This window comes from Balaenoptera ricei, chromosome 16, assembly GCF_028023285.1.
Source record: "Balaenoptera ricei isolate mBalRic1 chromosome 16, mBalRic1.hap2, whole genome shotgun sequence".
NCBI lineage: Eukaryota > Metazoa > Chordata > Mammalia > Artiodactyla > Balaenopteridae > Balaenoptera > Balaenoptera ricei.
The window spans coordinates 9,565,690-9,591,271 of NC_082654.1; the positions used below are offsets into that span (position 1 = coordinate 9,565,690).

At 50.5% G+C, this 25,582-nt stretch overlaps 1 protein-coding gene across 1 annotated transcript in view; it reads right to left on the reverse strand.

Annotated features, from left to right (window-relative positions):
* BTBD16 (BTB domain containing 16) overlaps window positions 1–24,893 on the reverse strand; it is a 45,748-nt gene extending 20,855 nt beyond the window's left edge. The window contains exons 1-8 of the mRNA XM_059900748.1: window positions 24,882–24,893; window positions 22,153–22,301; window positions 15,937–16,010; window positions 13,841–13,984; window positions 10,419–10,508; window positions 9,234–9,348; window positions 4,311–4,380; window positions 3,398–3,528 (exon numbers count right to left, since the gene is read on the reverse strand). Coding sequence (XP_059756731.1) covers window positions 3,398–3,528; window positions 4,311–4,380; window positions 9,234–9,348; window positions 10,419–10,508; window positions 13,841–13,984; window positions 15,937–16,010; window positions 22,153–22,301; window positions 24,882–24,893 — 785 coding nt within the window. The remainder of the gene's footprint in view (window positions 1–3,397; window positions 3,529–4,310; window positions 4,381–9,233; window positions 9,349–10,418; window positions 10,509–13,840; window positions 13,985–15,936; window positions 16,011–22,152; window positions 22,302–24,881) is intronic.
* Window positions 24,894–25,582: the final 689 nt, after the last annotated feature.

The window sequence follows — 25,582 nt, forward strand, 5'->3', positions numbered from 1 at the left end:
GAGCGAGGGATAGTCACAGTCTACGCTAAGTGGGGGCTGAGGGACTCTCCATCCCTGACCCTGGGTTGGCCTTTCCACACAGATGCCCTGGGGCCATGTGACTTCCCCGGACAACCCAGCACTCGCTGAGTTCTGTTTGCTGGGAAACCTGGCCTCTGTTACAAATGAGGAGACGGTGCAGCAGTGAGGGTGGGACCTGGACCTTGGAGCCCGGAGCCCTGAGCTCTAGCCTAGCCCTGTCTTTTATCATCGCTCTTATCTTAGGGACAATAATTGTACCTACTGCACAGCACTGTGGGGATTAAAAGGGACAGTGCACACAGCACAGCACACACCCAGAAGCGCTCAGTAAAAGTTAATTCAGGGCTTCCCTGGTGGCGCAGTGGTTGAGAGTCTGCCTGCCAATGCAGGGGACACAGGTTCGAGCCCTGGTCTGGGAGGATCCCCCATGCCGCGGAGCAACTGGGCCCGTGAGCCACAACTACTGAGCCTGCGCGTCTGGAGCCTGTGCTCCGCAACAAGAGAGGCCGCGATGGTGAGAGGCCCGCGCACCGCGATGAAGAGTGGCCCCCGCTTGCCACAACTAGAGAAAGCCCTTGCACAGAAACGAAGACCCAACACAGCCATAAATAAATTAATTAATTAATTAAAAAAAAAAAAGTTAATTCACTCAAAGGTCCTTTCTTAAGCAGGTGTGGTCTGTGGTGTCAGGTCCACCAGCCACTAAGATGAGGAGCCCGAGCCTGGTAAATTTCTAACCGTCTCCCCGGGCACTGGGTGTGGCCCAAGGCCCCTCTTTCCATGCCCTCTGTTCCCCTCCTCCCTCCAGCTTCAAGGCAGCTGGACATCAACCAGGCGAGGAGAGTTCACCTCGGAAGGCAAGACGGCAGCATGAGGTCCAGGAGCCCAGGGCCCGGTCCCTCCAGGGCGCACGCGCTGACGACGTGCTGAGGCCCCACAGGCTCTCCCCTCCCTCCAGGGAGCCCGGCACTGTCTGTGAAGACAGACAGCTCCTGGGGTGGGGCCAGAGGAGCAGGACCCCGTGTCCACATCAGTCATGTCTCCCCAAACTTGTGAGTCTAGACGCTTGACACGTAATGTTCTTGACCTCTTTTCCTGCCCAGCCAGCCTTTTCTAGGGCGTATCCCATCGCTAACTTTCTGGTTGTGGTCAGACATTCTTTTTCCCTTCCTTGGTTAAATGTTACCAGGGTGAGACAGCTCAGTCTTTCCAAGGGAGGGACAGTGTCATGAGAAGTCTAAGGGCTGTCATGTTTATCTTTTCTTCAAGGGTTGCACAACCTTTGCTCCATGGAGGGTGGGGAGCTTGCACTTGTGGAAAAGCCATGGAGAGCAGGGCAAAATGACCCTGGGAGCCCCCAGCTCCCCCTGCCGGAGCCTGGCATTGCTCTTGGGGCCCAAGTTCCTGAGGTCTTCTTAGATAATACAGAGATTAGAGGTCTCCCTCAACACCAGAACCCAGAACGTTGTTCTACCAACCTCATTTCCCTGTAAGTCTGAGGGCATTGCAAGCTACTGAGTCAATTCAAACCAACAGGAGAACAAATCTTTCCAAGTCTAATTCTTGGAATCGGAACGCTTTCCACCACACATGCATGAGGAAACATTTATTTCCTAATATACCATTACAATTTTTTGTAGAATTTTGTCTTCATTTTTGTAATTCACCCAAAGGGAATACCATCTTGGTAACTTGGCAGTGGGTATCAAGAACCTTTTAAAAAGTCCCCCAAAGACACAACAATTAAATGCAATACGTGGTCCTAACCTGATCCTGCACTGGAGGAAAAAAGATGCTCTAAAGGACAGTGTCGAGTCAATGCATCACATTGTGTAAGGTATCACATCAATGTCAAATTTCCTGAAGTTGTTAACTGCATTGGGATTATATCAGAAAAATTCTCTTTATTAGGAAATATACATTGAAGCATTCAGGGGTAAGGGAACATGATACATGCAACTTGCCCTCAAAGGGTTAAAAAATGTGTGTTAATAGATACACACACAGATGCAAATGATAAAGCAAACAGGACAGAGATTGAACGAAGCAGGGTAAAGGGTACTGAGATATTCTTTGTACTTTTCTTGTTACCTAATTTGTTTGAAATTATTTTCAAATAAAATATTTTTTAAAATAGTAATAAAAACGAAGTCCTTTTGGCTTAGTAATTTCACTTCTAGGAATTCACTGTGGGAAAATAATCTGAGATGAAGATAAACGTACGTTGAAGGATGTCAGGAAGGTACTATTTATATCAGTGAAACACTGGAAATAACCCAAAAGGCCAGGCACTGGCCGGAGTCTAAGGAAAGCCCTGTGGTTGCCACGTGCGTAACACAGAGGAGCCGGATCGGCAGAGCCAAAGCCCCCTGGGTTAAAGATGTGATTGGAAGGGGGTCAGGAGCAGACCAAGACCCTGAGTTAGAGGGCCCTGTGCTGGTCCAGATGAGACACCTGGAAGGTTGGCCTCTGGCTGGTGCCCACGCAGAGGCCCACAGAGACGGGTTGCACTTGTGCGGGAGGATGAAGTGGTCTCCCAGGGGCTTGAGCAGCTCGTCAAGGAACACTGGGCGGGGGGTGCAGTAAAGGGCAGGGCACCAAGAGTTGGGTTTTAGCCTTAATTGTCAGTGAGGTCATACCGGCAGTGGAATGTCTGAGTCTAGAGCTGTTCAGGGCTGGAGATAGAAACTGATTTCGGGGGCTTCCCTGGTGGTGCAGTGGTTGAGAATCTGCCTGCCAATGCAGGGGACACAGGTTCGAGCCCTGGTCTGGGAAGATCCCACATGCCGCGGAGCAACTAGGCCCTTGAGCCACAATTACTGAGCCTGCGCATCTGGAGCCTGTGCTCCGCAACAAGAGAGGCCGCGATGGTGAGAGGCCCGCGCACCGTGATGAAGAGTGGCCCCCACTTGCCACAACTAGAGAAAGCCCTGGCACAGAAACGAAGACCCAACACAGCCATAAATAAATAAATAAACAAATAAATAAAAATTAAAAAAAAAAAAAAAGAAACTGATTTCGGGGTGAGAGCTTTTTCCTTTTTCCCTTTTCTCTGGTTTCCAAATTTTCCACAATGAATGTGTCTTAATATTGACAGAATTTTAAAACATTATTTAGGCAATTAATTAATTACCAGGTGGGTAATGAGACAGCGGGCACCCCGAGGGTCCCTATTCTGATGAATAGCACCCCTCCCCATGCCCGAGCACAGCACCCACGTTTGGGCCCCCCGAGGCCAGGCTGTCCAGGAGGGAGGGACGTTTGGGGCGGAGAAGGCACTGCACACTGGGCATGTCCAGCAGGGGTGTGGGTGCAGGCCCCCCTAACACCTCCCTCCCCCCATCCCAGGGGAAGCTCGCTGGGAGCCAGCTCTGACCTGGGGGACCTCAGCACTTTGTGCAGCAGCTCCTGCGGGATTTTCCGGAGGTGGATCTGTGTCCCCACCAGAGGGACCAAGTTCATCTCCATCCACTTCTCGCAGGCAGTGGTGAGCGTTTCTTCCTTGTACTGCGAAGGCAAGAAAAGCGCATGGAGAAAGGAGTCCCTGAACTCTCAGCGCCCTCTGCTGGAAGGCGACGATGCTACACGCGTGCTCTCGGGAAGGCCGTGCTGCAGCCCTGCTCAAACCGCTTCTTCACAACAGAAACTGCAGCAGATAACGTTTTCTGCGTGTTTGCTATGCTCAAGGCACTGCACTAGGTTGATTCAAATCAATCCTCACTGCTACCCTATGAGGTCGGTTCATTATTATTCCTATTTTACCGGGGGAAAAACAGGTTCCAAGATTCCTGCTCTTGCCTGAGGTCACACAGCTAGGTAAGTGGTTTGACCACAGGGCTTGCAAGCTGACATCTCTGAACTGAGGTCTGTGACTGATCACAGACGCTCCCCCTGCCCATCCTGCCCCGCTTGGGTCTCAGTTTTCTCCTCTGATAATGAGAGTGTTAGATTACATCATTTACTGCCAACCCTGACACCCTGACTGAGCCCAGGGGGGACGAATTTCCCTCAACCCCACCAAGAATGTCCTGGAATGTTGTCTGCTGTTTTGGCGATAAACGCTGGCTTTCCTCTCCCCACCCCCTCACCCCCAGATTAAAGCTTTTCTACTTTTTGGAGTGTTAAAATATTCTTTTAAACATAAAATGATTTTTAAAGATTGTTCACTTGGCACTGTTAGGTTGGTGGCATCAGATTTTTTGGAGCTGGGCCTGGTGCGTGAAATCCCAGAGTCTGGGTGCTCCTGAGGGCCCCCCAGGTGCCACGTGCCCTGTGCAGGTTGCTCTCACCTTGCAGCCGGCCAGGTAGAAGTTCTTGATGGTGCTCGGCGTGAGTCCGTTCATCATCGTGGTCACACACCTGCAGAGAGACAACTGCTGTTCCTGGAGGCCCCCAGGCTGCTTTTAGGGAAGTGGGCAGCCCCAGAGGTTTTCCCTCAACTCCGCGCCAGCAACAGAGACCTTTCAGGGAAGGGAAGGAAAAGAGCCTTATTTTAGGGATGTGGACATTTGGCTGGAGGACAAGACCGGCCAGGCTTGTTGCAAAGAGTCCTGGGCTGAGGGAGGTGAGGCCTCAGGTCAAATCCTTCTGAAGGAAACAACGTAGCCTTGGCACCAGGGAGAAGTATTACTGTTTAGAGATTAAGCACCTAAAGGTGCCTTACTGAGTTTTAATTTTAGCCAGGGTGACCATTTGCTTGCCCCCCTGCTGGAGGTATTTTCTTCCTGTAAAGACCATTGTGGAGCTGTAGAGGGGCTTCCAGACCTGTTCCTCTCTGTATGAGAGTAGATTCAAAAAGCAAGTTTCTGATGAAAATCTCCGTCCTTTTCACGACTAGGCGTCATTTACTCGCTTCACTTACTCATCAAAGATCTATTTACTGAGCAGGTACTATGTGCCAGGCACCCTGCGAGGCCCTTGGGTTACAAAGAACAAAGACAGTGGGCCCAACACACGTTAAATAAACATTTAGACGTGTAACCACATTATTACAGTTGTGTTAAGGGTTAAAAAATCAAAGAACAAGGTGCCATAGGAATGTGAAAAAGGGGGAATCTGACCTAGTGGGGGGATGATCAGAAAAGTGACATTTAAACCTTGAAGGAGGAGAACAAAGAACTGTTCAGACCAGGAATTGGGAGGCCAGCATTCCAAGAAGAGGAAACAGGATATGCAAAGGCCCTGAGGCAGGGACAGGGGCCGTACTCTGAAGGAACATCAAGGAGATCCCAGATGCAGTGCAGTGAGGGGGAGCAGGACTAGGAGATGAGCTGGGGTGGGCAGGGTGTGTGGTGGGGTGGATATGCTGGGTTAGAGTTTCAGTGACTCACCTGTCACAGCTGAGATTAGTCTCCAGCACAATTTTCTTAAGGCATGTTCATGTCATCAAACAGGGCACCAGAGAATAGCTACTGAGCTCTCATACAGAAGCAAAATCTTGAACTCATTATTACTCAATGGTTATCCTAAACTCAGTTGAGATACATGTTGCTCTTGGACAAAGGCTTAAAGGATATCTGGTAAGTCTTGCACATATTCTAAAATGTATTCTTCAATTAAGCCAGATCAGCAGAGAGCTGAGGAGCTCATTACCACCAACACCCACACCCCTGAAGAATAGCTTTTACTCAGTTGCATTTTGAAGTGAAGACTTTGCCAATATCAAGAAAGAACATTATTAAATTTATCGTTGCATTTACTCTGTGGATATAGTTGAGGACATTGATCATCGCATCACTCAATGTCATCTGAGGAAGGCACCCAGGGTTTTATCTCCCAAGTCATTTTTTGGTTTCTTTGTTTTATCTAATGTCATTGATCAGGTTTCCCTTTTCATATTAGCTGCTAGGGAGCTCACAGTCAAAAGTTATAGAGTGTAGGTTTGGTTATGTAATTTTAGCTTCTCCAGCCTTGTTTTCCTTTCTCCTTTTTCTTTTCTTTTCTTTTTGAACAATTTGTGCCCTGTTATTTTATGTATTCTTTTAAGCCACCAAAAACTTTTACTAGAACAAAGCAAGAAATAATGAATGAAAAACAATCTGGTCATGGTTAAGGCACTTTACGCCCCACCCTCCTTGGATCCTAGGATGGCCCCTTCACCACAGTGAGACTGATCATACCCATTATAAGGAATTGTCCTGAGTACTGGAAAAATCTGTGCTGGGTAAACACCAGACTCTGCTGTCATCTCTCAGGCATGCTGGCAGGTGAGATTGCTGAGTCCCGTCAATTCTACATCTTCACCGTCTCCTGGAAGACCTGCCCCCTCCCCTCCCTTCCCACTTCCCCTGCCTAGTTCAGACCCTCCTCTCTCTCACCCAGGCCTCTGCACAGGTCTCCCTGCCCACATCAGCCCCCCGTGTCCCCACCGCATCCTGAAGGTCTCAGCCCAAAACACAGAGGGGCTCTGGTCACTCTCCCCGCCCAAGCTTCAGGTTCTCCTCTGCTGGCAGAACCAGGTAGAACCTGCTCACATGGCCTTTGAGGTCTGCATGACCTGAACTCACCCTAACTTCCCCACCCACCTTTCCCTTCATCTTTCCACACCCCTCCCCAACTCCAGCCGCATTGGGTCTTAGTGGCCAAGCATGTTCCAGTTTCTATGCTCTCCTCTGCCTGAAGTCCTCTTCTCTCTCACCCTTTGACAACTGGCATCCTTTCAGGCTCAGCTCAAGTGCCACCTCCTCTTGGAAGTCTCCCTGATTGCTTCTCCTCACATGCTCCCTCTGCTTTGATTTCCATGACCTCCTTCTGCCTGGTACCTCTGCTTCCTCCCAACACTCCCCCCTTGAAACTAGAGACTGCCAGGAAGCAGCCCTCCGAGCATAAATCCATCCCCCGAGTGTCTCCTCTGTGCCAGCCTCTGTGGCTGTTTCTGGAAATACCTGCCATGTACAGACAAAACTCCTCTCCTCCTGGGGCTCCTGGCCTCACTGTGAGCCGAGCTCACCAATCAGCAAGGGGGAAACCAGGTGTGAAAGGGCCTGTGTGCGAGGTTCAGGTCCCACACCTCACCAGGCACAGTGTTCTTTAGGAGCGGGTTTTTGCCAGTAGAGATGCACGGGCAGAATTAGCTGGGTTTGAAGTTGGGATACAGAAATCAGTGCTCCAGGAGGCTGACACCTTCACCTGTGCTCCCCCTTCTCACTGGCAGACTCACTGGCTGGGCTTCCCAGACTGGAGGACACAAAGCAAGCCCTGGGGCCACCCAGGCCACTTGCTTCTGGGCTCAGGGAGGGTGGGAATTTTCACTTGCAGAAGGTCTAAGGGCACCAGGCAGTTGCCCACAGATGGAGTTCAGGCCTGCATGGAAGGAAATGCCCTTTCAGCCCTGTGAGCCTGGAGAGACCCGTGACCCTTAGGGAGGTTGTGTGTGTGTGTGTGTGTGTGTGTGCGTGTGCATGCAGGCAACAACCAACAACCATGATCCCAGTTGTGCCAAAGCAGACATTGATGCATGAGTCTAACAAACAGCACCCTGTGTAACCCGCACGCACACACTTCATCCCCTAGAGATGGGCGGCCTCAAGAGTGCGTGATTCAGACTCAAGCAGCCATCTGGGTGATTTTGCACTGGCTGGGGGTTCAGCCAAGATGACCTTTGGGATCCCATCCAGCACCTGGATTTGTGATGCTATCAGAGTGACCCGGGGCATTTCTGTTCACGCACGCCGGCACGCACGCACGCACGCACGCACACACTGAGGCTTGCGCTGCCACACCCCTGCCAACTGTACCATCAGCCTCTCAAAGGCAGGCGAGACCCAGCCCAGCTGTGTGCCAGACCCACCTGGCTCTGGCCTAGGATTCCAGCCCCACCAGCTCCGGCCTCGGATTCCAGCCCCACCACAATTATCTGTAGAATCTCGGGTAGGGCCCATCAGCCCCAGGCAAGCCTAGGTTTGTTCGTCAGTGGAATGATAGGCTTGGCTCAGTATCCAGAGCCCTCCCTGCTCTGGCATTCAAGACAAGGCATGTGAAGGAGGAAGGAAATGAAGCATCTGCCATTCTTGGTTCCACCCCAGATAAGCCAGGGCTACGGTTCCGGAAGGAAGATGGGGCTTTGAATCTGGGCCTCCCGTAGGGCAGCTGAGGCTCACAGACAGAAGGTGGCCAGATGCCCCACTCCAAGAGGGAAGCTGGCCTTCCAGGTTTGGGGCCAGAGATATCTTCCTGCACGGCACCGGGAAATAGCCGCTCAGAAACTCATGCGTGCAGAAGCTGTGATTTAGTAGTGATTATCAGTCACAAGGTTATGCGGAGCTGAAGTCATGTGACACACAATGGAAGGGGAGTGGGGATTCTCAGGAAAACCCAGACTTTACCCCATCACCTGCAGGGTCAAGGCCAGACTCCTTGGTTCTCCCTGAGACTCTACACGACCTGTCCCTGCCTGTGACGGCGGGCCTCCCATCTCTCACAGCCAGCCCCCCCAACCCCATAGTCTGGCCAGGCCGACACACTGGAGTGCCTTTTCAAGACTGGTCCCCTCTGCGTGTCTTCTGTGGCCACGTCCAGGCCTCTGAAAGCCTGCGTCCCTGGGTTCACGGGGCATCTGCATCCCCAACGAGGCTTCGAGATGCTCCAGATTGAGGATCTGGCCCAAGTCATTTCAGGTGCCCCCAGGAATGAGGCACCAACCCCCAAAAAATCTCTGGGATTGAATGTGGCTGTATGGATTCTATAGAAAGTGAGTTGAAACCTGCAAGGTCCCTGGAAGAGATCCTGCCCCTGCCTTTTACAGAGCAGCTGATGTCCTCTCTGGGCTAAGATGGGACGTTCGTTCATTCATTTATTCACATTCATTCATTCCCTCAAATGAAGAAACTGAGGCTTAGGGTGGTGAAACAAGCCAGGCAGAGCATCCCTGCCCTAAATCTCCTCTCTGTTGAATTGCATCAGGAATTAGGAACTCGGAAGAGTGATAAGATACCACCTCTGTGTTCAGGACGTGAGTGCAGTAAGCACACATCCCTGAAAAAGCCCAAGAGAAGGGACAAAATATTCTAGAAATATTAATCCCATCAGTGCTTTTCCATTTGGTTCATTTACCTTCCATAAGCATTAATGGCCGACTCAAACTTGTGTTCTATGCAAAGTAACCCCAGATGTCCCACCTCACGGAAGAGGGATGCTCCGTGCGATGGTTCAGGGGGGCCCCTTTGGATCCCACCTGGGGCTGGCCCTGGCCGCGCCTGGCCACGGCTCCTTACCTTTGAAACAGGCTGCGGAACTGAAGAATGTGGGCTGCAGCCAGCACACCCAGCACGTCGTCCACGCTCACCTTTACCTCGCGCAGGTAGAGATTCTTCAGGGCCACGGCGAAGGCTGGGGAGGCGGCATCGAGGGCCAGCCGTCAGCGTGGGGCTCTGCAGCCCCGCATCCCTCACGCACAGGTGCCCTCCCTGCTGGATGAGTGTCCCTGAGCTGGGAGTCAGGGATGCATTAGACAAAAGGCAACAGCTCTGACCTGGGCGCAGATGCTGCCTGGGTTCCCAGCCCCACAAAGGAGTTGAGGATGAAGCTAAAGAACATGGAGCTCCTGTGAAAGAATCTTCTGTGAGCCTGTCCTGAGTCTGTGCCTCAGGGGTTCTGTCCTAACCTGGGGTCTGTGACCTGTGCGGGGAGGTGGCCACCCCAAGGTGTGCACAATGCTGTGTGCACGAGGTGTGTTTTGTGTTCTCTGGAGATGACATCATTACAGCAGGTTTTCCTCAGAGTCTGGGGTCTTCAGAAAGGTTAAGGACTCCTGGGACGAGCCAGGATAAATTTGCTAGTCCGTGGACTCAGCTTATTCCGAGTTCCACCTGATCCCCAATAGCGCTGTAGTGCAGTCCCATGGGCTCTGAGGACAACTGGTGTGGATAACTATTATGTGGGTAATTTCCTGATGGCACGTGACAGCACGGTGCGTTACACCTGTTAATAGGTGTTTCTAGGTGGCCGGGATGGGATGGGGAGGGGCTGAGCCCAAGGGAGCCCCCTGGGGGAGGTCTCTGCTGCCAGCAGCCAGCCAGGGAGGGGCCCTGGTGGGAAGGGGCGGGTCAGTGCTGCCTACGGACAAGGGTGGGCCTGAGAGCTTCCCTGGGCATCTGCGCCCAGAAAAGCAGTGACATCTTCCCTGGGTCTGTCTGGGTAGCCTGCCTCTTCCTCCCTCCTCTGCATTCCTCTCTCCTCTTTACAAGGACGAGGACCTCTCTTTAGCAGAATGCCCCCTTCTTTTATTTCCCTACATTGTGCCAGCCTCCTTCCCCTCCGCCCTGTGCTGCTCAGCTATTTTTAATAAGGAGGCACTGAACACCGTGTGCCTCCAGTTTGGGGTGTTTTGTTTGTTTTTCAAATCTGAGAGGCAGTTTGTTCAACAACACTCTCAGAATACAAGGACAGGTGCACATTACCAGCTTCGGTGACCAGAGGGTCATTGATCTTCAAGGAAACGATCATCTTCTTTACGGGGCGTTGTTCTTTCATCTTCCCGGGCAGCTGAGCTAGCGAAGGGAACGGGACGAGGGCACACGGGTGTGACAGCCACAGTGACCTGCGCAGGTACAGCGTGAGGCCCCACAACCACTCGCGCAGCCTTGATCTTGGCGTGGATCACGCTGCATTTTGTTCATTTCTGTTTGCTTGTTGGTTTAGTGGATGCATTGTTGAAATGATTATTTGTTTTGAAATAGTTGAAGACTCACAAGAAGTTGCAGAAAGAGTACAGAGAGTTCCCGTGTCCCCCTGGGCCAGCTTCCCCGATGATCTGACACAGCCACTGTGACCGTCGCGACCGGTACACTGATGCTCACACTGACACAGACCCCCCTCCCCCTCTCCCTCCCTCCCCCCCTCCCCCCTTCCTCTCATTAGGCTGTGAGCGGCGAGAGGGCCAGCGGCGGGTCTCCATCATCCCTGCGCCCCGAGCACCTAGCTCAGGCCTGGCACCGGGCAGGAGCGCAAGGACCATCAGTGGAAGGATGAGTGCGGGACCCAGGCGTCCTCCCAGCGGCCCCTGAGACTTTGCCCCACGGAGCTCCAGACAAAGGACCCCCACCACACAGGGCTTCCAGGAGGAAGGGAAGGGGCAGCCCGCATCACCGCCAGCCTCCATCCACAATCCACTCAGAGTTACTCTGAAATGTGAGTTACGACACACAGTGCCCTCAGGTCTCCAGCGGTGTCCCACGCCTTTGGCACGAAGCCAGAGCCCCTCCAGCGGCCCCAAGACCCTCCCACTAGTCTCCAGTTCACCAGGTCCCAAACCTGCCTCTTCGTGGTTTGTTGCCCAGGAGATTTGTGGATCTCCCTCTCTTCCCCATCAGGGGCCCGCCTGACCCTCTGCTATGGAAGGGAGCTCCACACCACCACCTCCCCCGAGACTGGCTTTATGTTCCCTCCTGGACCAAGCATCTGCCAATACACCGAGTATCTGTTGGTTTACGATCGGCCGGGCAGGCACACTGGACGGTGAACCTGCCACCCCACCCCAGGCCCCGCACAGTCTGGCACACACTGGTGCTCAATAAGTATTGGCCGAATCGATGGATGAATGGATTCCATGGCCAGTGAGCTCAGGGTGCCAGGTCATGCAAGTGACATGAGTCAGGAGCCCAAAGTATGTCACAATTTGCAGCTACAAAGAATGCAGAAAAAAGAGAACAAAGGGTCCACTTCCCTCAGGCAAACAAGGCCATCGAGGCTTCCCTCACCACATTCTCGGCACCTGGCTCTGTTCAGGCTCTCATTCGGCCAGTGTTTATTGAGCACCTACTAAGTGCCAGGCCCTGTTCCTGGCTCTGGCTCACTTTCCTCCCCTGGATCTCTGCACAGCCTCCCCTCTGCCCCACTCCATTCTGTCAGTCACCCCCACTGGGGGCAGTAAACAAGAGGATGCTGGCAAGTGCCTGACACGTAGCGGGTATTCAGGAGGCATCGTTAGGATCATTATGTATCACACGATTTCTCATGCTTTATCGTCACTTCAAGTGGGCTCGTCTGTCCCCCACCCCCCGACATTAAGTTCCTAGCACAATGCCTGGCACAAGTTAAGTACTGAACATCTCTTGAAGGGAGGAAGGAATATTATCAGCTAGGTCAGAGTACGTGGAAGACAGTTTCTGTAAGTAAAACTTCACAATCTGATAGGAAAGTGCTAATTTGATCATACGCTTCTGAGGTGCCCCCAAACCAAAGTGGTCTGTTTTTAGTAAAAGAGGGTCGTTTGCTTTTGGATCCTCCTAGAGAATAAACACATGCTGCTATGGTACAGCCGATCCTGGACTCTGGGTGGAATGAACATGAACGTGAGTGGCTAGGACAGCCCCGTGTGGCCAGCACAGGGTCGCTCCAGGGGAGCTGTGTGTCCTCAGCACCCACCACTCCAGGGCTTGGTCAGAAACTTCCTCTGCTGCTAACCCCAGGAGAATGATGCTTATGTTCTCAGGAACAGAAAAGCAATAACTGTGAGATGCGTAGAGAAACCATCATCAAAGGCACATGAAGGGCTGGGACTGTACCCACCGAAAGCCTTGGAGACACGAGTCCCAGGGTCTGACGCAGTTGGTGGTGCCTGCAGGGGAGACCCCGGGAAGCTGTGACAGCCCAGGCACTGAGGTTTCATCCCTGCACGTGACGTGATGTCCGCCAGCCGGGCCCAGCCTCTAGCAGGGGGCTTGGATTAGAGCAGCTGTTTTAGTAGGGCCAAATCTAAGTGGGACCATTCTAGACTTACTAAAAACATGACAACTCCATTTTTCCCTTCCATATTCTCTTGATTTTCATTGTACTCACTGTCTGGACCCCAGTGGCCTTTCACTGGTTGCCCAGGAAGAGCTGTGATCTGGGCACAGGGACCATGGGAGAAAGAGCTCAGTCCCACGACTGAAGACACTGGGACAAAGGCTCAGGAAGATCATAAGTGTGAAGGCTGTTACAGTTCTGTGGGGATGCCACGGCCTGCTCTTGGCTCCCAGCTCGGCCGGGAAGGGCTGAGTCAGAGGCTCTGTGGCCGGGAAGACGCCGGCAGACAGCCAGGCTCTCTCTTCCGACCGGGGGCTCCGGCGGCCCGTCTGGCTCCGGAGTATCAGAGCTTTACTGCCACGTCCTGGAGATGCAGTCCCATCCTGACTGGCATGCCGGCTGCTTGGGAGACCTTGAATTTTCCATGGCACCTGCTTATGAGTTGTCCGGAGACAATGCCAATCTATATGACCTGAGAAGAAGTTGGCAAGGCTGCAGGAGAGGAACTTATGGGACAGATAAGGGGCAGCTGGGGATTATTAGGATCCAAAAAAGAGAAAAAGAAAGATGTGACCTAAATACTTTTGGGTATGAGGTGGCGTTAAGAAAAGAGAAAGAAAAGGAAAAGAAAAACTGAAATTGATGTACACTTGTAAACCTCCAACCAGCACACTTAGAGCCAAACAAGCCACAGATGTCAGAACTATGCCTTCTTTCTAGAAAGCCCATCAGGAGACTGACTCAACACAACCCACTTTCTCTTCTCAAAGAAGTAGGGAGGGCCTCCATCATAGCTGGTGGACAAGAATGGGTTATTATGAGAACAGAACTGACATTTACTGACTACTCACTATGTGCCAGGCGTTGTTCTAGAACTTCACACCTGTTACCTCCTCCACAATGAAACACAATAAGAACCGTTATCCCATTTTATAGCCGAGGAGACTGAGGTTAATCCTGTAATGAGATCACACCACGAGCCTTGCTCTTAACTGCCAGAGTGACCGTGGTCCCCAAACAGATAACCAAACGCCAAGCTGGGGTCTCTCTAACCAGAGAGCCCTTGAGGGTCCTGCTCTGGGTGAGAACGTACCTGGCAGAAGCTTCTCCAGCTCCTTCTCAGGGTTTGCGTTGCCCCGGGCCAGGGCCATCATGTAAAGCTTGGTCAAGGTCCCGGACTGAAAAAGCTGGGGCTGATGGAGTTCCCATCTGAAGCCAAGGCATTCGAGAATCACACCTGAGGAGAGGAAAGGATGCTGAGCAAACAGTTTAACGACACCCCGACCTGAAGATGCTTTCACTCTTTCTCCCACGTACTCCCCGTCCATCCCGTTATAGAGCAAACGAGTGGGCAGGCGGCTTCGCTAGGCCTTTCAGGAACAAAGTGCCAGCCACGGGGAGCTTCCTGGCTCCCAAGCGGATACAATTGGCACGAGGTAACTTAGAGAGCGGTAAACGTCCACCAGAGCTGCCGACCAACAGAGGCACGCAAGCTGCCCTCCAACTTGAGGACTGGAAAAAGCTTCGTGGGGCAGGGACGCTGGCTGTGACACTCTTGGAGGGGGGCCTCACCTTGCCTCCCCCATTGCAGTGTTTCCTAGCCTCGGCGCTGTTCGTATTTGGAGCCAGATAATTCTCTGTGGAGGGGTCTGTCCTGTGCTGTAGGATGTTTAGCAGCATACCTGGCCTCTGCCCACTGGATGCCAGTATCACCCGCCCCACCCAGGAGTTGTGACAACCCAAAATGTCTCCAGACATTGCCAAATGTCCTCTGGGGAGCAAAATTGCTACCTGGTCCCCTGTTGAAAAATACTGGGCTGTTAGTGTCTAATTATTACCCACCTGAATGGCTTAGAAAAAACCCCATCACCAGGGAGCAGAGATCGCATCAGCATTGCTTTTCTCGAGGGAATGGAGATCATCAGAAAGCCCAGCTCACAGGCATGAAACGGGATTACAGTGTGAGGAGGGTTCCTTGCAAACTGTAAAGGGCTTTATGCTGGGTTGTCTCACCCGGGGTGGCGTAGATGGTAAGAAAAAAAGAAGAGACTTGAATAGGAAGGTAGATGGAGGATCCAAGGATGCCTGGCCAGGTGAGACATGAAGAGGCTATGGGCAAGGGGGGCTCTGCAGGCTGGACCCCTGAATTAGCACAGAGCTGGGGGGAAGGGAGCCATGCTCGGGGTGATTCCCCCCAAACCCTAAATCCCAGCGCCGGACAGGACCTTGAGCTTCACTAGCCCCATCTACGTATTTCTTGGCTTTGCTATTATTTTGACTGCATGACTTTGGGTACCTGTTTCCTCTCCTGTTATTATTATTGTTATTCACCAACTTTATGATATCGTTTGATGCTGGGAGTTGAGAACCTGGGTTTTCATCTCAAATCTCCGGTCACCTCAGGTGACAGTCTGGCTATGCCGGATGAAAAGGAATCTTGCCCCATAATGGTGATTTTAGGCAAGGGCAGAATTGCGGATAAAGTGTGTCCCCCGCGCCCCCTAGCGCTTTCAGAAGGGGAATGCAGGTCAGACATCACCACCAATCTGGAACTCTCTCTCCTGAGCCCGGAGGCGGCCTCACACTACTTCTCACCCCCCGCTCCCACCATCAACCAGAGTTGACGGGCCAGAAGAAATCGATTAGCCTCTGCCGGGGAAGGAGGCTGGCTCTGACCTCAGACAGTCACACTGTGGGGTGGGGTTTATCCAAAAAAGCACCATCAAGAAGCTGACCTGTCCAGGCTCCTCGTGGGGCTCAGTGAGCCTTTCCCAGCTGGACAGACCCCGTCTGACTCCTCATCCTACCTCAGATAAGTCTTCTAGGACGAGTGCAGATGTGGACATCCAAGTCATGACTGATTAAAGCCCAGAGGGACACAGAACAGCTGGCCCGGGCTTGATGGGCTTCTGCTTAGTCTTCCAATCCAAAGCCTATTTATTAACCTCGGCAGGTCTGTATTTATCATGGCCATTAGCATATGAAAATGTGTTTGCCAAGCAGTTTCATTCATTGTGCATTTGGGAAATATTTACAGTCACCTATTACACGTGGGACATTGTGCAGTGGGCAGGAACAGAACTTACAGACTAGTGACCAGGCCTCTGGTTTGGTTTCCTTCCATAAAGACCATAAGCTACCCCTGAGGTCAGCAACATTCTGATGAATCCATTGGTGACAAGAACTCACCTGCCTCCCCGCTTTGGATGGCCTTGTTCTTCAAATTCTCAGGGAAATTTTTCTGAATTTGTGAAATGCATAACCTCAAGAAAAAATACAAACAAAAAATCCAGGCGTTAATACTGACATTTTTCTTCATCTGCAACATGTATGATTCCAGTGTAAGCATCCCAAAAGCATAAATGAATCAGTCTTATCATATCTCTCCCTTTGGGACAGTTTCCTCAGGTCACTATGTGTCTGCCAATTTGACAAACTGTAAGCTCTGTCTGATGACTGGCTCAAAATATTAATTCCGGTTTTCAGTTTGCGGGTAGATCTTACCAAGGAGGTATTTGAGGCTACATCTGGCTGCCTAAATGACACCTCTTTGGGTGAGTGTCTAAAACAGTGCCTAGCATATAGTAGGTGCTCAATAAATAACTGCTGGAGAAAGGGAGAGAGAGTCCTGACATGTCTGGAAAGTTAACTCAGCAAAACTTCTGGTTAGGGTCATGCATGCCCCAGTCTCAGTGTGCCCACAATCTAAACACAGAATCTACTCTGAGGGAGTTCCCTGGTGGTCTAGTGGCTATGAGTCTGGGCTTTCACTGCCATGGCCCTGGGTTCAATTCCTGGTCAGGGAACTGAGATCCTGCAAGCCCTGCAGTGTGGCCAAAAAAAAAAAAAAGAATCTACCCTGAACTGAGCCCCAATCCTCTGCCAGGAAATGGCATCACCAGCCTCCAGTTGCCCAGGCCAGCATCCTGAATGTTGTCTCACCTGATCTCTTGCCCAGATCTAATGAAATGCCTTTTGAATTCATCCATCTCTCCTTGGGTGAATCCTTGCCCTTAATGCTATGATCTTCATCCAAGCCACCATTTTCTGCCCCCAGTCACTGCCAGTCTCCGGGCCTCCATGTGGTCCCCTCTGATGCACACCCCACACTGCAGCCTGAGGAGCCACCTGAAATGCAAATCTGGTCTTGCTTCTCTCCTGCGGAGAATCCTTCCTTGTCTCCCCATTGCTCCCGGGGGAAAGCCAACCTCCTTCACATGGCTAACAGGCTTCTGCCTGTCTCTGCAATCTCATCCCTTTACATTCCCTGCTCCAGCCCTTTTCAACAGCCTGAACCCATCACCTCTTGCTTCCAGTCTCTTGGACACACAGCTCCCTCACCTTTTCACTGGACGAGCTCCTACTCATCCTTCCGGATAAGCTTAGTTGTTGTTTCCTCTGGGGAGGCTGGGCTGGCGGCCCTCCCCAGCCCGCCCTCGGATTACCCCTGTTAGAACTCCTTCCACAGGGTCTTCTGGTCACCTGCTTCCTCACGTGCCCTCTGCACCAGGCTCTGCGTCCCACAGAGTCAGTGTTTATTTACCCCAGCAGCCCTAGCACAGCCATCATGCAAGTGCTCAATAAATATCAATGCTTGGATGATGACAAAGATAAGACGCTTTTCCATAAACACTATATTCACCCTGCTAAGCAAGGAAATGAAACAAAACTGGAGTCACATATTCACAGCTTGAAGACAGTCATCCCAAGAAAGCCAACCAGCCAAGGGACACTTGACCACACCAGCCACCGTCACATTTGCCATGCTGTTTTCCAGTGATGCCAGAAATCCTCATGGGCCAGGGTGTATGCAGGAGGGCTTGGGTCGGAGAGCCTGTGTCCAGAATAATATTGACCACATGCTGCCCTTTCCAAGCAGAGATGGTGATTACAAGTGACTCAGCCTCAGGAAGGTGGTTGGCGCTTGAGTTGTTTATCCCACAGGAGCAGTGGGCCTGACCCAAGCCAGACTCAATCCCCCTGGTGGCTTGGGTCACACATCTGGGAAGAGCTGGCTAAGGTCAGGAGTTCAGACTGTGACCTCAAAATGGAACGACAGACTTTGTCCTGTTGGGGCAATAGCCATGACCTCAACTACCCTCACAAACCTCACTGTCATCAGTTGAGCCAGGAGATGCCGGGCAACAAAAGTAACCACATTGCCTCCTCCTGGTGTATTGGCTGCTTGCCAAGATATACCATGTATCCTGTGGACTCTGTAGCTCCCAAAGCTGAGGCTCATTTCAGGACCATCGGAAAAGCTAATGGAACACATGGCATCTGTGAGTTGTCCTCTTCACCCTGTGGGACCAAGTGGCCTGGGATAAAGTGGGGATGCTGGGAACATGCCGTTAGTCTGGGGCTCACTACCTTGATGGGGAAACAGAGGGTAAAAGGGAAAGTCTATAAGTTTCTCATGGACATATGGACTTCCTGCGGCAGACCATCCAAAGGGCTTTTGACTTGATACCTTCAACATGCAAAACTCCAATTTGGTTTACTGGGAAGAGTCATGCAGACCTTGGGCCTGCCTCTGGGTCTTGGTGCTTTCCTCTGTAGGAGGGAAATGAGGACCACGTGGCAGTCACTGGGGGAGTAAAAGAGCTAGTGCTCGGGACGCCTGGCACTGAGCAGGCACTCTGGTCTCCTATCAGCTCTACACCGTGGATCATGGGTCTCTGGTCCCAGCTCTCCTGAAACTGCTCTCTGATAAAAGTCTAGGGGTCCCTTCTTTGCATCCTTGCCTCTTAGCATGACCTCCTTCCAACCTCAGAGTGGACTTGGCATTGCAGTCAGAATGGGAAAAAACATGAGGCAGGGTCACCTTTTCCTAGTGCCCAAGCCCCCTAGATCAGCGGTCCCCAGCCTTTTTGGCACCAGGGGCCGGTTTCGTGGAAAACAATTTTTCCATGGACCAGGGCTGGGGGGATGGTTTCAGGATGATCCAAGCGCATTAAATTTATTGTGCACTTTATTTCTATTATTATTACATTGTAATATATAATGAAATAATTATACAATCCACCGTAATGCAGAATCAGTGGGAGCCCTGAGCTTGTTTTCCTGCAACTAGATGGTCCCACCTGGGGGTGATGGGAGACAGTGACACCTGAAGTGTGTTGTTTATGTCTAGTCTACTCCGTAAGATGCAGCTTGTCACTTGCCACTCACTGATAGGGTTTTGATGTGTCTGCAAGCCATTGATTTATTATGGTCTCCGTGCAGTCAAACCTCTCTGCTGATGATAATCTGTATCTGCAGCCACTCCCCTAGCATCACTGCCTCAGCTCCACCTCAGATCATCAGGTGTTAGATTCCCATAAGGAGCGCACAACCTAGATCCCTCGCATGCGCAGTTCACAGTAAGGGTCACGCCCCTATGAGAATCTAATGCTGCCGCTGATCTGACGGGAGGCGGAGCTCAGGCCGTAATGCGAGCGATGGGGAGCGACTGTAATTACACATGAAGCTTTGCTTGCTCACCCGCAGCTCACCTCCTGCTGTGCAGCCCGGGTTCCTAACAGGCCACGGACCGGTGGCCTGGGGGGTGGGGACCTCTGCCCTAGAGCCTCCTTCCTCAGCCACACTCCTCCGTCCTGGATCTTTGGGTTCATATGTTAGCTGTGTCCACACGTACCAGAGAACTCCAGGGACAGTGAATGACACGTGTTAATTGGGTGTTTATTTGCCAGATACTGTTCTAAGCTCTCAATGAATTATCTCATATAATTCTCATGGCAACTCTGTAAGACAGCATCCCCAATTTGCAGATAAAGAAACTAAGGCACGAAAAGGTTAGGTTGTTTGCAAGGAGGTTAGCATTTCCTCATCTCTCAGGCCCCTTCTCCCCGTACTCCACACCCCAGTCCCAGTGGAAGGAAGCACGACGAAGACCAGGAACCTGAGGTTCCTGTATAGCATCTCTGAGTTATGGAGCCAAAAGCTCACTGCGTCATGGAAACACACAGACACAACCAGAAGTACTGGCCAGCTGGGCAGAACCTGGGGCACTGACGTATGAGAAGCACAATTACGTATCTGAAATAAATGGGAAGCTCAGAGCTAGTTTACTCAGCTTTCCACGGCCAGTGACGCTTTACAGAACTAGTAAAATATAGATGGGTCCAGCTCCCATCAAAGTCAACAGCGCTCCCAAGTGGAAGAAGCAACAATAACAGCGTCAACGGCAGGAACAGGCTTGCTGGTTGGGCAGCCAGAGAGCTATGGGGAAGGTGCCCGTGTGTGTGTCGCAGGTACAATTCCAGACACCCCACACCCCTACCATCGACCTTGTTAGCTGACAAGTCTGAAAGTACAGAAGGGTTATCAGGAATAAGCCCTTTATTTTACTACTTAAATTAAATAAAACTTTTGTTATGCTTTCCAAGTTTATGTTTCTCACAATCACATGGAATAAATCCCCATTGTGAAAATAAAGAAAATAAAATTTTGTGTTTATTAAAGAAAATCAGCTCCTCCCACACTGTAGTAGACTGCACCCGTGGCCCCAATTACATACCCTTGTCCTGCAGGACTTCAAAGTTTCTCCCAACAGAGTTGGTGTGTATTTCCTGCCCCTTGACTTTGACTTTGGCCGTGTGACTTGCCTTGGCTGAGTGGACATGAGGTGCAGCTGGGCTTGCCCTCTTGCCCTCTGCCGTCACCAGGACAAGGACGTGCCCAGGCTAGCCCACTGTCTCAGGAAGAGGACGGGAGGCTTGTGGAGCAGCCAACCTACCCAGATGGGCTGAGCCTGGGTCCGCTGACCGCTGGTACACGAGTGATCAGCCTGTCCTGAGTGCCTACCTGCCCTCAGCCTGCCTCCCGACCCCCAGCTTCCCAGCATCACCAAGGAGAGAGGCAGATCTGCGAAGCTTCTCCTGGGAAGAGAGTGCCCAGACCAGTCCCTGCATCTGCTGTGTTTGAGGCAAGGTGTTTTGATTTGGAGAAAGTGCTAAGAGGCAGAGTGACATATGGAGTCATTGGCTGGCAGAGCACAGGGCTGACACTCCCCCAAATGAAACCACCAGGATCAATAACTAAGACTGCTGCTTACGCTATAAAGATAATAGCTCTGTTTATTGAGCATCTACTGTTTGCCAGGAACAGCACTAATCTTTTTTAATGTACTGTCTGATTGAAGGTCACTCTTCAGGGGAGATGCTATTGTCACCATTTCACAGATGAGGAAACTGAGGCTTAGAGAGATTAAGCCACTGGCTGAAGGTCACAGAACTAGTAAATGGAGGAGAAGGAATTCCAACCCTGTCAAATAGACTACGTTTAATGGCCCAAAAGCCCAGCACCAATGGCCATCACCCCTCAGGCCACCAGCCCCAGCCTAGCTCAGCGATTCTGCAAACCAAGTCCTGAAGACGTCTGCCCCTGCAGCCCAGCCTCCCTCCTCAGGTTTCTGGATCAGTTTGCCTATATTCCCAGGCCCAGCTCCTGCGCCTGCTTGCCCAGCCTGGCCCTGGTGCTAAAGAGCGCAACGAACTCTAAGACTTCTTCAGGGCTCTAACCAAACAAAATATAAAATAAATTCAAAATTGTTTAAGGCTATGAGTAACCAATGCCAAAAACTGCAACTCACAGCAATCAATTTTTTCTAAGCTGGGGTCATCAGAGAATTTAGAGACCAAACCCAGATGGGTTTTGGTTTATTCACATGTGTGTGGTGTAGTCATCGGTGGGGTGGGAGGCAACCGAGCAGGGCTGGCCGGTGGGCCCGGGAAGGGAAGATGTGGCTCCTTGCTCAGCAAACGTGGAGCCAGGAGCTCTTCCGTGCCAGGTGCTGCCCAGGGCACAGCCCACACTCAGGTAGGTGCTCAGGTAGGTCAGACGGAGTGCTCATAGGCAGATGTGCCAGTGCACGCAGGCAGTAGCATTCAGGCAGATCCGAAACGCCAGGGAAGTGAAGTGTTCCTTCTGCAGTGGGATCCAGCGCTGTGTCCCCAGGAGAGGCAAATAAAATCTCATAACCCGAAGAAGGGATGCTCTAAGCCAGCGGCTTGGAACACTTTGCGGGTGAGCGGAAGCCTGCTTCTCCCCTTGCTGGGTGGACACGCGCATTCGTGGGAGGGGTTCAAGCTCTGAGCCGGACCGTCTCACTTTGTTTGTCAACAAATCAGTTGATAAACTTAGAATCCTGTTAGGGTCCAAAGTTCCCAGTACAAAGGAAAATCTAGAAAAAAAATTCTCAGTCTCTCTGGACTTTAATCACCACCCACAGACATTCTCAGAGGAAGTTGTCACCCTGATCCTGTCCATCCCTAAGGGATGGTCCCAAAGGCAGCCTTCCTTGCAAATACCCAGGACAGCCCACCTGCCCAATCAGAGTTGCCCAACCATGGGGCACTTCCCAGAAGGGTGGCTCACCCTGCCATGGGCCTTTGGTCTTCCTACCTGTCTGGGTTCTTCAGAACTTCATCAAAGTCTACGTTGACAGCCTTGCACATCTGGGAAAGCGCCAGCAGGTCCCCCACAAAAGGCTTTCTGGGGAAACGCCACCGGTTGGTTGAGCCAACGATCCGGCGTTCCAGCTGGGGTTTGTGCTGCTTGGGCAGCAAAGAAAGAACGTCTTTTTTTAACCACTCATAAATACCAGGTTTTCCAAATTGTACAGCAGAAAGGAAATCAAGACAAATTTTTAAAGGCTGGTTAATTTTCAAAGATGGCCAATATTTCTCCAGAGCCGTCTTCTCAAGGCAAATATATTGTATTCAGGAGACTGAGGACTTCAAGCCACAAATTTGGAATTTAGCACCTGGGACAGGAGGTGCCAGAGGCGAAATGTCAGGGAGAAAGATACCAAACAGGAGATTTGGGGCAGGGACTGTTTTTTTTTAATTGCAGTAAAATACACAAAACATAAAACTCACCATGTAATCCATTTTGTAGGTACAATTAGTAGCACTTAGTACATTTACAGTGTTGTACAACCATTACAACTATCTAGTTCAGAACATTTTCATTACTCCAAAAGAAAACTGTCGACTCATTAAGCCATCACTCCCAATTTCCCCCTTCCCCACTTCCTGGAAACCACTCATCTGCGTTCTGTCTCTATGGATTTTCCTATTCTGGAAATTTTATATAAATGGCATCCTACAATAGTGGCCTTTTATGTCTGGCTTCTTTCACTTTGCATGTTTTCAAGGTTCATCCATGTTGTAGCACGTGTCAGAATTTCATTCCTTTTTAGGGCTGAATGACATTCCATTGTGGGGAGAGACCATCTTTTGTTTATCCATTCACCAGTTGATAGCTATTTGGGTTGTTACAACCTTTTGGCTACTGTGAATAGTGCTGCTGTGAATATTCGTGTATGAGTTTCTGTTTGAACACCTGTTTTCAGTTCTTTTGGTATAAACCCAGGACTGGAACAGCTGGGTCACTGGGTGGGGACTTTTCCTTAGACATTTTCTTAAGGTCCTGGGCTTCAGCAATTTCCTTAAGGGAGCAGTACAATACCCAGCATGGATGTAAACCTCAGATGTGGTGGCTCAAGGAAACCTACCCAGGACAAGTGCACCATGAGGGACCCATAGGAATGGGTGAAACTGATCCTAAGCCACACCAGGCACCAACAGGGTGGTGGGGAGACCACAGGCCATGGAATGGAGGATCTGAGTTCAAATCTTGTTTTTGCCACTGATTGGTTGTGTGACCTTGGGCAAAGCATTTACTCTTTTGAGCCTCTTGGACCTCATATATAAAATGGGAATAATGACGATGATAATGAGGATGAAGATGAGGATGAAGATAAGGATGAGGATGAAGATGAGGATGAGGATGAGGATGAAGATGATGATGAAGATGTGGATGAGGATGAAGATAAGGATGAGGATGAGGATGAGGATGAAGATGATGATGAAGATGTGGATGAGGATGAGGATGAAGATGAGGATGAAGGATGAGGATGAAGATGATGATGAAGATGTGGATGAGGATGAAGATAAGGATGAGGATGAGGATGATGATGAAGATGAGGATGAAGGATGAGGATGAAGATGATGATGAAGATGTGGATGAGGATGAAGATAAGGATGAGGATGAAGATGTGGATGAGGATGATGAAGATGAGGATGAGGATGAAGATGAGGATGAGGATGAGGATGAAGATGAAGATGAGGATGAGGATGAGGATGAGGATGAAGATGATGATGAAGATGTGGATGAGGATGAAGATAAGGATGAGGATGAAGATGTGGATGAGGATGAGGATGAGGATGAGGATGAAGATAAGGATGAAGGATGAGGATGAAGATGATGATGAAGATGTGGATGAGGATGAAGATAAGGATGAGGATGAAGATGTGGATGAGGATGAGGATGAGGATGAAGATGTGGATGAGGATGAGGATGAAGATGAGGATGAAGATGTGGATGAGGATGAAGATAAGGATGAAGGATGAGGATGAAGATAAGGATGAAGGATGAGGATGAAGATGATGATGAAGATGTGGATGAGGATGAAGATAAGGATGAAGGATGAGGATGAAGATAAGGATGAAGGATGAGGATGAAGATGATGATGAAGATGTGGATGAGGATGAAGATAAGGATGAGGATGAAGATGTGGATGAGGATGAGGACGAAGATAAGGATGAGGATGAGGATGAAGATGATGATGAGGGTGAGGATGAAGATGATGATGAAGATGTGGATGAGGATGAGGATGAAGATGTGGATGAGGATGAAGATAAGGATGAGGATGAAGAAAAGGATGAGGATGAAGATGTGGATGAGGATGAAGATGAAGATGAAGATGTGGATGAGGATGAGGATGAAGATAAGGATGAAGATGAAGGATGAGGATGAAGATGAGGATGAGGATGCTGCTGAAATGATAAAGTTTGGGAACCATGCTTTAGTATAGTGCCTGGAATATGGTGGGTGATTGAAAACTGTAGAATCTGAACCTAGATACAGCCCTGCTGAAGTGTGACACAAAAATGATGGGCTCTGACAGCAGGCCTCCAACACACTCTTCCCAGCTGAGTCAGCCAATAAAGCTTGAGGTCCTCAGGGGTGCTGGGCCCATCCCCTTGTGGAAACCCAGCAGTACAACTGTCACCAGGTGCTTCTGTTCCTCACCATTGCCCGCCCTCTCGTGAAACTGATCTACTTACCGGATTCAGCATTTTCACGAAGGATCATGGAGATTACACAAAGGGAAGAAGCACCTGGAAGATGAAAGAGGTAAATTTTAAATTTGAAAAAATTTCCAAAGGGTCTTTTCAAAATATTATGGAGGAGATTGGACCAAAGAATCTATATTTTGCCACGAAAGTAATAATGAGTAAGCCTCAAGTGTCGGTTATTTATCAAATTAAGTGAAAAATCTAACTTTTGAAAGCACATTAGTAGAAAGACAATTCTCTGCTCTTGTGCTGGGAAAGTGTCTCAGATAAAGCAAAATAGGAGATAATCCATGATTCTCTGATTCTCCACCCTTTACCAAGGTGATGGGAACCAAAGGAGGCCTATAAGTAGGCTGATCACGTAATTTGTCATTCAGACCAGGAGGCTAAAAGGGGTGATATTAATAATTAGGCCTAGACAGCTAGTGTCGACCAGGGCTGTCCTGGAGCACAGTGGACTCATCTCACCTTAGCTTTGAGGGACACGAAAGGGGCTGAGTGGCAGGACTTCCCAGCTGTCTCTGATCATTTTTAGGGCAGTTTGGTTGCAAGCAACAGAAAGTAACTCTGATAATGACATGGCAAAAAAAATTATGGGGATTAAGGGAGGTTGGGATTTGTTGAAAGGATGGTAAGAGAAAGAGGGAACTCAGAATCAAAGGGAAAACGGAGACTCTTTTTGGGGACGG